Consider the following 14,359-nt stretch of genomic DNA (forward strand, 5'->3'; position numbering starts at 1 on the left):
AGAGAACCCAGAGGCTGTCCCCACCTGTACGGAGGTGTGAACTCAGAGGGCAAAGGCCCAGCGGGAGAAATGTTTGCGTTTAGAAGTGGTGGTGGGAGAGGACCCTACCCCTTCTCAGGACCGGGGACCAGCCCAGGCTGCAGCCCTCTCGTACGGCCCTGCTTCCCTTTGTCCTGCAGCTGCTGTTAAAGCCTAAGTTCAGTGGTGTGGAGAAGATCAAGACCATCGGCAGCACGTACATGGCCGCTGCGGGGCTCAGCGTCCCCTCGGGGCCTGAGAACCAGGTACTCAGCCACTCTTCTGGTCTCACGCCGCAGCCCCAAAGGACGGGGAAGTGAGCACAGTCCCAGCCCGACACTGTGCTTGAAGGGGCGCCTCTCCACACTCCCTCCTTTGAGGGAGGGGCAGAGGAGCTCATGGCTCAGCCCGACAGAGGATCTGGTGGAGGGGTCGGGACAGGGGGCCCCTCGCCAGGAGGGGAGTCTAAGTGGGTGCTCGGGTCCTGGACGCCCTGTGGAGGAGGCTCGGTTGGTACCGCTCTGCCTGGCAGCGGCCCCCCGTGGCTTTCACACCCAGGCTGGCACACAGTGCTCTTCGGGTCAGGGTGCTCTGGAGGCAGGAAGACAGGGCAACGCTGCCCACGGCCCCGCGTACAGCGCTCTGTCCCGCAGGACCTGGAGCGGCAGCACGCCCACATCGGCATCATGGTAGAGTTCAGCACCGCCCTGATGAGCAAGCTGGACGGCATCAATCGGCACTCCTTCAACTCCTTTCGCCTCCGAGTCGGTGAGGCCCTGGGAGGGACTGCGCCGGGGCTCAGGGTGGGACTGTGCAGCCCTGCCTCCTGGCAACCCCACTCAGTTGGGTGTATGTTGCCATCTGTTTAGAAAAACTTTAGAAATCCCTCTCTGATTTTACAACCCAATGACTGGGCAATTATTCTTTCCTTGTGTACTACTTTTCTTTGAAGGCTTTAAGTAACCAGGAATATATATTGCCACGGGGAATCCACAGTTGTGAACAGGTGACCTTAAATATCCTGAAAACAAAGCAAAATTATTAACCTAAGTGGTCCCTGATAGCTAATACAGTCAGTGCTAAAGCCCATTTACTGTTTAAGAGGTGATTAGCAGATACAGATACAGTAAAGCATCCGCCTGCAATGCAGGAGACCTGGGTTTGATCCCTGGGTCGGGAAGATCCCTTAGAGAAGGAAATGGCAACCCACTCTAGTGTTCTTGCCTGGAGAATCCCATGGACAGAGGAGCCTGGCGGGCTACAGTCCATGGGGTCACAAAGAGTCAGATGCGACTGAGTGAGTAACACACACACAGCAGATACAGGAAGTGTTAACACTGGACTCAGGCTCCACATCGTCAAGTCTGAAAAGGAACTGCCGGGGAGCCCTCCCCTCGCATCTCAAGTGCCATCTCCTGTCCCAGATGCAGGAAGCACCGTCCCTACCTTCATTTTAGTGGTTTTGCCAATGCTTTCTGTGGTAGCTGGGTGGATTCTGTAGCCCTATAGCTGGAGGCTCTGTCTCTATGATCTGCCAACTGCAAATATCTTTAGGCATAAACCATGGGCCTGTGATTGCTGGAGTGATTGGGGCACGAAAACCTCAGTACGACATCTGGGGAAACACGGTCAATGTTGCCAGTCGAATGGAGAGCACTGGAGAACTTGGAAAAATCCAGGTAAAAGCTCACCTGGGGAAACCTGTGCCCAGTGGAGGTGAGGGAGCCTGGGCTTTCGGTCTGCCAGGGGATTCTAGCCACCAAATTCTGGAGGGAAACCAGACCCTGTCGGCCAATTTCTCTTTGTCCCTCCCACAGCAGGTCTTCCTCCTCTGAGGACTTAGGCTTCTTTCCTTTTCAGGTTACTGAAGAGACATGTACCATCCTCCAGGGACTAGGGTATTCCTGTGAGTGCCGCGGGCTGATTGACGTCAAAGGCAAAGGTGAACTGAGGACTTACTTTGTCTGTACGGACACCGCCAAGTTCCAAGGCCTGGGGCTGAACTGAGGGCTTTCGGTAGGTGCCAGACATGCTGGAGACCCATTTCCTTCTCTGAAGCAAGCCAGGCGGAAGGCCCAGCCCCACACCAGGCACAAAGGCAGTCCAAGGGATTGGTCATCCCCACCTGAGCAGGTGGCTGTGCGTGCGTGGCCTCCTTGGACTTGCACTAGGGGACCTGTCAGCTTGGGGCGATCACCCGGCCTTCCACACAGGCAGCCAGAACCTCTGTGCTGTCCGAGTCTGCAGGGCAGCCTCCAGCCCAGCAGGGAACAGCTCATCTGTGGGCCGTGCACTCATCCCCCAGGTGCTGTGGAGGAGGCCTTGGGGCGTGACCTGGAGACCCCCCACCCTGCCGCCCACGGCCTGTGAGCTCCACGTGCGGAGCGTGTCTTTTCTCGTCCAGGATGGGTGGGATTCCTTTCCCCCCAGCACACCAGCTGTAAGAGCGCACACTTCTCATATAGGTATTCTGGTAAATGGAGTTGAAAGATTGTTTTACATCTACACATGGGTTCAAACAATAGGGAGAAAGCCCCACAGTGGACACTTACTTCTTTTCCTCTTTGGCATGTGTCTGTTTAAACATGGATACATTATTGAGGTGTCACCCTCTAAATGGCTTCTGAGACGCTAGATAAATTCTCTTCCCTCCGGTGTAGCCTCTTCCTTGGTGACCACGGACACGCAAGTGGGACCACTGCCCCACGTGAGCTCACGGGGTCAGCTCAGCCGTGGGATGGAGCTCCAAGGAGCGTGGCTCGCCACAGCAAGGCAGTGAGTGGCAGAGCCTTGGCTTAAATCAGACAACTTTTAAGCCAGAATTAAGTTTAATAAGTGAAAAGCCTTAGAAAATAAGGTGTAAGCTCTCAGCCCTTCCTTGACTCCTCATGCATTCCCGAGCGCCCCCTGCAACCTTGCAGTCTGTTTTAGCTTTATACTGGAAAGGGGTGGCGTCTGAGAGAACCTGACGGGCTGCAGTTCTCCCCTTCAGTCATCACAGCTAGCTCTGAGGAGGACCTACTCAGCATTGGCATGTGCAGAGGTTCCCGGATCTGGGAAGCCAGGCCTCTCACAAACAAGCGCTTGGATGTTCTGAGCTGACTGAATCCAGGCAAGTGAAAAAGCCAGGTTTGTGAGGTGTGGTGTCTTATAGCACCTCAGCTCCAAAAGAATCCAAAGAAGTCAATCTGTGTTTTAACATGAGGCAAGACCAAACTGCCCATTCCCTTTTCTGAACTGCCTTCACTGCATTATAACCAGAGTATCTCCAGGGTTTCTAATACAGCTGAACTTCACTGTATAGCAGGCATTCTAGCCAGAAGACATCCATGAACTCCCCTGAAATTATACGGAAAGTCTTGCATTCATGAGGCTTCAAAAGATGACACGGGCTTGCAGACAGGTGACTGAGCAGCCGAGTTTGCCTGGGACGGGGGCGGTGGAGTGAGCCGGCACCCCAGCCAAGGCAGGGAGGGGACGGGAGCCGCACCTGCTGCTGGCCGGTGCTGGGTGCTGGGGGTTGGGTGGGCTGGTGGCAGCTCTGAGGCACCCCGTGAGACTGGAACAAGAGGAATGAATCAGGAGAGCTTGCTGTCCTAAAGGGATTTCATGGTGAAAACGCTGCTAAGGGAGATAAACCTTACTTAAATTGCCTTTCTCACACACCAATTCTTCATCTAAGTACTACACTGGAATCTATAGCCTTGAAATCAGGAGTGACTGGGCTTTCCCCGGAGATCACGAAGGTTGCCACTGGTCCAGTGTAGACACATCGGTGTGCTGGGCCTCTCTGAGGTGGACGTGCTTCTACTCTTGCAACATACAAATTACTGTTTGCCTCCAGCAGAGAAATCCCAATTGGGAGTTTAAAAAGTAATTGGTTACCATGTATGTATTTTTCTTTCACTGTGCTCAGATGAGAATAATATTAAGTTTTGAATTTCTGACATTCAGATCATAGTGTATTATAACTGACCATAAAAATCACTTACTTTTTATAAATTCATTTTCCAATTACCAAGTCATTTGTTCACAGGTGTCATTTTGCTTTATGACAAGACAAGTATTTTTCCTAACACTGACCTTCTCTATGGGTCAGGGACAGGCTTCATATCTCTACGAAGGTGGCCTCACTGATGCTAGTGAAGTTTTCTGGTTTCCTTAAGAAAATCTCCTAACAGAAAAGATCATTAACCACTGTATACATTGTGTACATGTATAGAGGTATGCTTTGAGACAGTACATGAAACGACTAGGGGTTATTCTATATACTGAATATTTATAGATCTGTAACATTTGTTTCAAAATGTTATATTTCATTTTTATAAAGTACCAGTGTTTCTCTTTTGTTTAGCTTTTCATAGATTAAATCAGCAATCTGGAAAACCTGACTGTCCTGGAGTGTTTTGAATTTAAATCTTTTCTTGGTCTTTGGGAACTATTTAGCTAAATAGATTGAAAGTTTTAAGAGTTGGTTGCTGCCTGAATTATATTCGAGAGACAAACTCTAAAAAGACTTGATAAATATTGATAAATACATATTTGAATGGATTCTTTAATTCCTCTGGCATATGCTTTCAAGTATGTTTTTGAAAGATTAGGTCATCTTAACTCTCTTGAGAGATTCAATTTTCCTTCACCCTACTTGTTAAATGTTAGTTTTCAAAGTCAAGAAAATAATAAAACAGCTTCCAGCCTGGGTGTTTTACACAAGGGCTCCGTACAGTCTGAGTAGGGTCTGAAACTTGATTTGTTCCCTGAACTAGGTTACCTCTAGTGCCTGGTCATAGAAAAGGACCACGTATCATTTCCTACTTAAATAGTTAAACTGCTCAGGAACTTAACCGTTGCCTTTCAGATAAAGTAGATAAGTCTCAGTTAAGGGGGCATGGCAGAGTCATAGGTGACCTGTTGAAAAACAGTAAATAGCAACATCAACTTTCCTTAAGCTTGGTGATTTCCTTACATATTCACGGACAATTGAGTTTGATTCCTATTTGGCTTGTCCTTTTATTATACTGGGAAAACCCCTCTACAAATGGCAAAAATAAACCAAAAAGGAACACCAGACAAGTTAGTGCTATGAAACTCCTGACATGGTTTTTGTTTTGCTTTTGTGGTGGGAAGCCCTGGTCCTCCCACATAAGGACATCGTCCTCAACACGTATGTGGGGGACACGCTAGTAAATTCTAAAGTTGCATTTGTTTTCATGGTGTAACAACGGGAATCTCACTGGATGGTAATTTTAAAGAAGAGCTCTCAGTCGTGGTCCTGCCCGTGAAACCTAAGGAAGCAGCACTATCCCTCCTCCGCAGGAGCACGATCCCTCCTCCGCAGGAACTCTGCCCAGGCCCACCCATCCACTCTCTGCTCGGCGTTCCAATAGGTCCACATCATTCCTTCCTCACAAGGCCACTTTTTGAATAAATCCTCGAAGTGAAATCTGGAAGTCAGGAACCATTTGGTTATAATTTCCTTAAGGAGAAGAAAGGCAAATATGGGAAAATGAGGGATTTCAATGATTTGGGCAACTTTTTAATGGATGGTCAGCAAAAAGGCTGTTTTATTCTCCAAGCTTTTCTCTATCACTTCCTCCTCCGATTCAGCCCCAGGGAAGGGTGAAGGGGTAACTCAGCTGATATGTACAATACAGCTCATGGTCCAGGTTCAGCTTTATTACCTAATAGAAGTTCAATCTCTGGAACATTAAAATTAACTGTTCCAAAGTTTTTAATTAAAAACACAATTTACAAATATTTAATATCTTCTGAAAAGCATTTCCAAGTAATGAAAAAAATATATACATAATATATAATCAAATACCAGATAGATTCAAATCCCATCGGGTTCACACTCAGTAACATCAGTCTTTCTAGGTTCTTCAAAATCTGAAAGAAAAAAAAAAAAAGGCTTTATTTAGCACCTTTTTTCCTTTTAATTAAACAGGGGATGTGACAGTAAAACAGAGTAACTGTTGACGGCCCTTCTTCACTATGTTCAAGGTTAAAGACTAGGCAGGTGTATCACTATAGTTTTTTTTCCCCACAAATGTGTGAGGTCTTTATTCCTTAGACAAGATGGAAAGAAAACTCGACTAGTTCACACGTTAGCATCAGAGACAACAGCTTTCAGATGTTGCTGGAGGCAGAGGACTGGTGTCCCCTAGCCCTCCACTCTCCCAGAGACACAGGCACGCACCTGCCGTTAAATCCACAAGGTTGTTTGCAATGACCGGGGAGGGGACGGAAATCCCCATCGCTTTTCGGACTCCGTATGTGCTTACAACATCACCTGGAGTTACTTGCTGTGCAAGTTCCTTAAGGTTATTGGTCACTTGTTCAGCTAGGGGAAAAAAAAACAACAGAAAGAGAGTTCAAGGTACTGAAATGTGCTTCCTTTAGGTAACTGAAAAAAAAAAAAAAGCCCAATAAACATGAATACAGAAAATGAACTGTCCATGGTGTTCCCTTCAGTGTTACTTTAGAGTGGTATCACTACTCAAGAAATGCTCCCTTTAAGCAGCTTGCTTCTCCAACCAGGGGCTTCCCTGGTAGCTTAGACGGTAAAGAACCTGCCTGCAATGCAGGAGAGCCCGCTTCCATTCCTGGGTTCGGAAGATCCTCTGGAGAAGGGATAGACTACCCACTGCAGTATTCCTGGGCTGCCCTGGTGGCTCAGATTCTAAGAGGTACCACATACCAAGATGCATTTCTCTGTATGACGGACCCAAGAGACAGATCATGTTGGGAGGGGGTCTGGTGCTCAGACGCTCATTCTGGGCTTCCTGGAGCTCTCTGAGCAGTTTGGTGGTCTCATCAAGTTTCCTCTGGAACACTTCAGCTTCTGTAAGAAAAATAACTTATTAAGGACATCATGGACCTCTTGTATCTGATCCTGTGCAATAAATTGAATACTGTGCTCTGGGGTTTTGCCATTATTGCTTAGTCCTCTCTCCTCAAAGGAGTAATCCCCCCTAAATGAAATCAACACCACAGACAGGCTTTAATGTTCACTGAGCTTGGCCAGTCACCATGTTCCTGCAATGAATGGCTATGCTAACCTGTGCTACTTTGACATTACATCTTGCCTGCCTGTGTCAGGAAGTGTTTCCTTCAAATCCTCTGGAGACACTCACCTTCAGAGTCAAAAACTTCAACCGGAGCTCCGAAGTTTGTTACTGCTTTCAGTGCTGTAAGCTTGTCTTGATTATTGGAGTCCAAACATCCTGTTAGTTCAACTTCTGTAACCTGCTTTAAAAAAAAAATTATCTGAGCTTGCTAAGCCCTGACAGTGCTAGAATGAGAAGTTAGTAAGACAGCTTGTGTTTATAAGCCAAGTTATTTCACTTATTTAGAGTTATAATTCTGATGCCATAAAAACCTTTAAAATGCCACTCCTAAATCCTGGCGCAAGTGTCCCTAAGCTCACACTTCTTGGTAATGGAATGGTGTGTTTTACACACTCTGTTATTTGCTTCATCGCCACTCTAATGATGAAAGCCTTGTCACTGCCCTTTTGGTGACTGTGATGGTGCTGCAGTTTCTGAGGTTCACAGGCAATGTTTTAGTCCATACACTGGCACTCCCTCATGGTAGAACTCGAACGTGAGATACTTCCTGGGTTCTCCTCCGGGCCTCAAAGTCAAGCTGTTACTACTGCATGGGAGAAACAAAATCCTAAAATGGGTAGTTTTATTTCTGGAGTCTCAAGACTCAGAATTTCCATAACCCCAACACTGGTTTTTAGGAAATGATCAACGGTGACAATGAGTAACCCAAAGTTAATGGTTCCATTTACACTCTGGTATTGCAGTCTGAGCTCAGACACGTGGGCTAAGTGTGGTGGAGAAAACCCTATCAGTACATACTCGGGTCTGCCACCTCAGCTGGGCCCTTACAACTTGACTCAAAACACTTCTCACCCAGCTTTCCTTCCCATTCTCCAGCTTTCCTTCATTCTTACCTGTTCACCATGTACATGACCTTGCCTGGCTCATCTTTCTTGGAAAATGACATGACTTTTTAAGTACCATCCACATTTGCATCTATCTTTACTTGATCTCCCATCTTCAAGTTTTCTTTCCTGTAAAAGGCTTACAACTCTGTGATCTAAGTCATGTAACTCATGGCGTCTTTATCTTGTCGCCACCATTTTACTGAAATTACTCTGATTAAGGTTACAAATGACACGTCCTAGAGGGCTTCATGCAGCACCTGACACTGCGGGACTCTTTCCTGCATGACTCTGCCATGCTTCTCCTACCTCAACCATTGGTCTTTCCGAGGGTTTTTGGCCTTTTCCTTATGTGTTCTGTGTTCTGCCTGGACAATCCCATTCACTTAATACCTACAATAATTCTACCGTGACACTAATGACCTCTAGATCAACACACCTCCAGTGATGTCCCAAACCACACTCACCAGCCCTGAAACCAGATCTTTCTTTCCCTGATGAAGGCTGCTCCTTTCCCTGTACATCTGAGGTGAGCTAACAATGCCAGTATCTACCTTGTGCATCAGGCCCTATCAATTTTACTTCTACTGTATTTTTCTTTATTGTACATCTTCATTCTCTTCCATTACATTGTTATCTAAGCAAAAAACAACTAGCTTAAGTCCCATAGCTTTTCACTGGTCCACTCCCTCCAGCACCCCCTTCTCTTCCACATCTAATCATAGCAGTCTCTGAGGAGAAAAATCTCAACTTCTTAGCACTGCATATACAACTTGTCATCTGCTGCTCCTCTCTCCTGGCACCCTGTGGTCACTCACTTGCTGGGTGCTCTTCAGCCCTGCCTGCTCAGATTATGTCATTACACATGGAGTTCTACCCTCTTCATACACCTGGCCCTGTGCTGGGAGAACCTTGTTCATCTTTCCAGACTTTCCAGTTCATCTGGAAGCCTCTCTGTGAGGGCCTCACCAACCGTCCAAAGCAGCTGGCTCCTCCAGCCTGTGTTCCCACAACATGGACACATACACTGTACAGTAACCGGCTGCAGCTCCCTCGTTCACATGCTTGTCTACCCCACTCACTGCTGCGACCTTCTCCACGGGCAAAAACAGTTCTTTGATTTCAGGAGATAATAAATATTTTGCTTTTAAAATAATAGCTTTATCATTTAGGCTTTTTATCTTATTTGCCATTTAAATATTTCTTGTAAAGAAACGAAATATAATTACCTCCATTTCTTTTGCTGTGTCAAGTATCCTAGTCTGGCCTTCATCTTCAGGAGATGACTATAAGGATAAAGAAAAACACTTTATTAAAGAAAACATCAGGTGGCTAAAATCTCTGACAAACAGAAGACAGGAGAACTCCTAGTGTATTCTACATGAAGAGGCAATATTCTCAAACAGCAGCAGATGTGTATAAAATATTCAAATGCTATAGAGAAGGTGAAAACTTCCCATAACCCTAGTCTTCAGAGATAATGTGTATATAAACACATATATCATGTGCAAAAATCAATGATGATCTTTTATCTTGAAAGGTTATACTGTGATTTATTTAACTGATTTCTAGTTTTAAAAAATTATAAAAACTGTATTCCTTACATATAACTTCTGTCTTATTTTCTAGTATAAATTCTGAGAAGAGGAACTGCTGGATCAAAGGGCAGAGACATTTTAAATTTGAAATATACTGCTGTATCAACCAAATGAAAGATAAGCAATTAAAAAAAAAAAAAGATAAGCAATTTTAGTTCAAGACCTTTAATTAATTCAGATTAATTGATGGGAAGTATACAGTAAAAATATTTCTGAACTGATGTAAAGCTGAATGTTTTTTAGGTGATGTAAAGAAGGCAGTTTTGTGCTAAGATACAAGACCGTACAGCAGTTCTCACTGAACTTCAGGCACTGACTCAGCTGTGCTGACAGGCCGCCCAAGGACCAGCAGGCACAGGTACAGTGAAGGCAGAGTGCACAGCAGCTGCAGGCCGAGCCACCAGGAAGAGTCATAACCCCCAGAAGATGCAGGGATCCTCTAACCATGGTGACACGGACATTCTGGAGATTAGCTCTCCTCTCCACTGAACGAACATTTTCTGGTTCTCATCTTTGAGTCACGTCTCTGAATTACCCTGGATTATGAACTATGTCCAACTGAACTGGAGCTAATTTACAAGTGTTAACAAAAGACAGCAATGAGGAAGCTTTTTACTTTTTTACTTGAGGCTCCACCACTGTATTATTACTACATAAGGAAAAGGACATTCCCTATCATTTTAGTCAACTCAGTGTCAAGCCGGTGAGCCCAGACTTCCTTTTTTTGTTCGGGTACATAACACAAGCTGACTTCTGGGTTATAACCCCAAGTTTTGATTTCTACATTTCCAAGATGAGGAGATAAAGACAATCATCTGGCCCTCACAGATCCTGGTAGCCGAGTTACTTGTTTCCGTTCATTGTCCTCCACCCATGGACTCCACCCGGGCTGGGCTGTCTTTTCAGTGGAATGGAGTTCAGCTGCCACACTGGTTAATCCCATGGTTTCATAACACTGATGACTAACACTGGAGAACCAATGATAAATCACCCTGTTCTTTAGCAGCATTCTTACCGTCTCTGACTCCTGCAGGGTTCTAGAATGTCCTCCTTTTGTTAAAACATCCAGTAAACTATCTGCCATAACATATGGATAATCTTGGCATGTGGCCAAAAACTCATGGATGCTGGAAAAGAGTGTTGGGAAAGTCACTTTCATATAAATGATCTCCACTGGTGTTCTTCCTATTACAGCCAACTGTTTAATTAGATGCCTTTAACTTACACCCACGATGTGAAACTTTCCATCAAGACAGAACACAATTATACTTACATATTTACCAGTGATGGATTTATCATCATGAGAGAATTAAGCAATATCAAGAACACCATGAAAAGGAAATGCTTCTGGGGGAAAGTTCAAAGAAAAATAAGATCTCGGTGATGGTGGGGATGAGGGCTCAGTCAGTGGAATTCTTTGCTTCTCTCTCTTCACTCCTTCCCTAAGCTAAGTTGCTTCAGTCGTGTCCGACTCTGTGTGAGACGGCAGCCTACCAGGCTCCCCCTTCCTGATCGTATTTGCCTCAGGGCTCTTGTATGTACTAAAACACTCTCAAAGTTACACCTCCGGGTTGGGCTACACTCTTTGGCAGCTCCATTTGGAGGTCAAATAGCCTCATAATGTCCAAAATTGAATTGCTGGATCTTCCTCCTGAAGTAGTCCATCTAAAATCTTCCCTCTTAGTAACAGCAATGTCATCTTCTATGCTTCATCTAAAACCCTGGAATTCTCCATGACTTAGTTCTCTCACACCCCATTTTAGTGAGTCAAGAAATCCTACTTAGGCTGATGCCTGGAAAGTACGGCACCAGCAATACCTTTATGTGGAATGCATGGATGAATGAATAGTCGAGAAAGGATTTATTCAAGCTGGTGAGAAGAGGTCTAAAGGATACAAACGGCTTGATCTGAAACCACAGTCACTGACTTGTAAAAACACTGCCACCACTACCACCGTATGTATACAAACGTGAACAATTCCCTCTTTTCAGAGAACCAGGAAACTGCTTAATCTACTGGGTTACAGTCTTACACATAATGAAAGTTTACAAAATTCCACTGCCAAGAAGGAATAACGCAAGCTAAGCCCAACCCAAGCCAGAATGCCAGTAAATCAGGACGGTATCTCATTATGCTGATGCCATGCAAAGTACCCAGCATCCTAAACAAGAGCACACAGTTAGCTTCTCACAGAAACATGTGATGAGGGCTGGTGGAGTGGAACTGCCAGTCTACTGGGGCCTGATGGGTCAAACAGGCTTGGATGGGGGTCGGCTTTGGATCAAACCAGGTCCTACCTCCTATCTTGGGGAAAATGTGCGCTGGCTCTGACTCTGATTTGATCCCCCACAGCGATCGAATCTGGAACAGCTCACTGATGCACACACATGTTACAATGAAGCAGGTGGCACCCCAACATTCTGAAGCGACAAGCTCCTGAATTTTAGTAAGCGGAAGTACCAAACAGCTTCAAAAACATATTTTTGAAAAATACTGCAGATGCCAACACCAGAAAATATTAGGAAGACACATGCTTTCTTTAAAATATTTATTTTCCATTAAAGAATGATGATAACTAAGGGTCTATTAATTGTCAATTAAAAAATTACTGAACACATTTCTTACCATTTGAATAACTCTGTAGGTCTAGCAACAGATCCCTTATGTGCATCAGTGTTTTAGGACAATGCAGCTCTCAGAGTACCAATGAATTGATGACTCACCTGAAATCACTGGGGAGATCAGGGTCTTCCCCATAGGTTGAATAGATTAAATCAGAATCGTCCTTGCTGATATTTGCAAACGTGGAGTCATAATGTGGTGCATAAGAACTGTAGGGTCCGTAACTCAAGTATAACACTGTTGATGAAAACACAGGCAGAAACACAATACTATTCTTTAACTTGTATGTCAATCTATTTTTCTAATTATTAAAGATTATTCCCTTCTAACTTTGCTACTTCACTGACTGGCAAACAAATCCAAGGTAAATTATTTTCTCAAAAATACATACTTATAAGTCACAACTCTAGTGAATCTTTTCTCACAATGGGGAGGGGAAAAACAAGAAAGAAAACTCATTCTGAATATTAATACTGATTTTTCAGTTTCTTCTTTAAAATATCTAATTAATGTTGCAAAAATACCACAAATAGAGTTAAAGTAATGGTAATTATGCTTCTTTTCCTCAACTCCTTGAAAATGAGAAGAGAAAAAACTTTACTACCACATGGGAGCCTTACCTGGAGTTACTTTGTTCCTTTTATCTTCTTTGAACCCCTGCAAAGTATTCACTCCAGACTGAAGTCTTCCAGTTGTCATCCCCAGTCTCACAGGACAATAACCTGGTTCTAAAACATAAGAGTGAGCATGGTGGAGATGGCTCATGTGGCAGTGACCCCATGGTGCTCTGCAGAGTGCCTGTGGACACACTGCTTCACGACATCCACCTGACTCCGGGCAGCCCTTACTATATCCATATATATATATATATATATATATATATATATATATATATATATTTTTTTTTTTTTTTTTTTTTTACCCATTTTTAACAAAAAAAATCTGAGCTGAGAAAGGCAGGAATGTAGCCAGGATCCAAATCTGGTCCTTTTCATCATACTCTGCAGTATCCTCGTATTCTTTATAATCATGTTGCACTTCACTTTAAAAAACATTTAAAAGTCGGACCTTTCAGTGTTAAGATGATGGAAGTAAATCAGGAGAAAAGGTCAAGTAAAAGAAGGGGAAATCCCTGATTAAAGACAAGAATTCATAATACATTCAGGATAAATTAATCTCTACAAGAGGCAGACTTGTACTGCAGAGACGAACAGCCTTTAAAGACGAAAAGCCTGTAAACCAGGCATGAACCCCTGTAATGATGTTGGAAATCTGTGATATAAGCATAAGAACAGAGAAGGACGGTGTCAGGAGAGAATGTGGTCTCTAACAAAATCCAACAGAAAAGACTGTTTTCTTCTGAAGAGCTCTGGTTTCTGTAACAAGACCACCCTGGAATAGAGTCTACTTCCACATGTGATCAATGTGACAAAGTAGAAGCACTTGTGAGAAACTCCAAACCTCTGAACAAAATCTTCCTTCCTTGGTAAGCATCTGGTGTCTTAATTGGTACTAGTACCTCCAACCAGGAGGATGAAGCTGAGACGCGAACAGGGGTATCTTCCACCTTAAACCAGTAAACTGGCCTCCTGGGGAGGCAGCTGTTGAGTGTGAGGATCAAGTCAGTGTTGGCCGCATCTGAAAATGTCTACAGGAGCTGGAAACCCCGAAAACCAGACCAAGAGCAGAGACTAGAACCCCAGGTACAAAGAAAGGGGCAGACCTTTGTGCCTTTTAGAAAGGTTTCACCTAAATCAACTTAGCTGCATCTCTTATCACCAAATTTTCATCACTGATAAATCAGAAAGAGCAATGTTCTCAATCCTGTGGCATTTTCTATGACCCAAGACCCTAAAAAATTCTACTATGAGAAGTTCACATAAAAGTAAAAAATGGGGCCAGAGCGAAAAGAGCAAGTTGTAGGTAGTGGCGGCAGCAGCAGTGGGGTGTGGGCAGCGGTGTCGCAGGGCCACAGCCACGGCGGGGGCGGCTCCTCCGGCTGAGCAGCAAGGCCCGGTCTATGGACTGTACCTCTGCCTCAACCTGGAATGGCTGCAGGGCCTCACAGGATTTTTTTTTTTTTTTTTCAAAATAAATAAATAAATAAAAAAGTAAGAGTTTTGTTTTGAAATCACAGCACCAGTTCCTTTCCTTCTAAGTCAAGGA

At 44.6% G+C, this 14,359-nt stretch overlaps 2 protein-coding genes across 16 annotated transcripts in view; one reads left to right on the plus strand and one right to left on the minus strand.

The window, feature by feature from the left end:
• The window catches only part of ADCY7 (adenylate cyclase 7), a 64,722-nt gene extending 60,318 nt beyond the window's left edge, over positions 1–4,404 (plus strand). For 11 of the 12 annotated variants that reach the window (XM_010814407.4, XM_010814409.4, XM_005218443.5 and 8 more), the window contains 4 exons: positions 180–284; positions 672–786; positions 1,573–1,697; positions 1,879–4,404. In XM_010814407.4, coding sequence (XP_010812709.1) covers positions 180–284; positions 672–786; positions 1,573–1,697; positions 1,879–2,025 — 492 coding nt within the window. In that variant the 3' untranslated portion in view covers positions 2,026–4,404. 12 annotated transcript variants of the gene reach the window in all.
• Positions 4,405–5,003: 599 nt separating this feature from the next.
• BRD7 (bromodomain containing 7) overlaps positions 5,004–14,359 on the minus strand; it is a 45,710-nt gene continuing 36,354 nt past the window's right edge. Inside the window, exons 10-18 of one of the 4 annotated variants that reach the window (XM_005218615.4) lie at positions 12,814–12,921; positions 12,295–12,430; positions 10,586–10,697; positions 9,202–9,258; positions 7,155–7,269; positions 6,719–6,862; positions 6,218–6,361; positions 5,843–5,907; positions 5,004–5,462 (exon numbers count right to left, since the gene is read on the minus strand). In XM_005218615.4, coding sequence (XP_005218672.1) covers positions 5,852–5,907; positions 6,218–6,361; positions 6,719–6,862; positions 7,155–7,269; positions 9,202–9,258; positions 10,586–10,697; positions 12,295–12,430; positions 12,814–12,921 — 872 coding nt within the window. In that variant the 3' untranslated portion in view covers positions 5,004–5,462; positions 5,843–5,851. Of the gene's footprint in view, positions 5,495–5,673; positions 5,908–6,217; positions 6,362–6,718; positions 6,863–7,154; positions 7,270–9,201; positions 9,259–10,585; positions 10,698–12,294; positions 12,431–12,813; positions 12,922–14,359 lie in introns of those variants that run through there. The other 3 variants (XM_005218616.4, XM_010814497.4, NM_001103260.2) reach the window with 3 other exon arrangements.

Source organism: Bos taurus, chromosome 18, assembly GCF_002263795.3.
Source record: "Bos taurus isolate L1 Dominette 01449 registration number 42190680 breed Hereford chromosome 18, ARS-UCD2.0, whole genome shotgun sequence".
NCBI lineage: Eukaryota > Metazoa > Chordata > Mammalia > Artiodactyla > Bovidae > Bos > Bos taurus.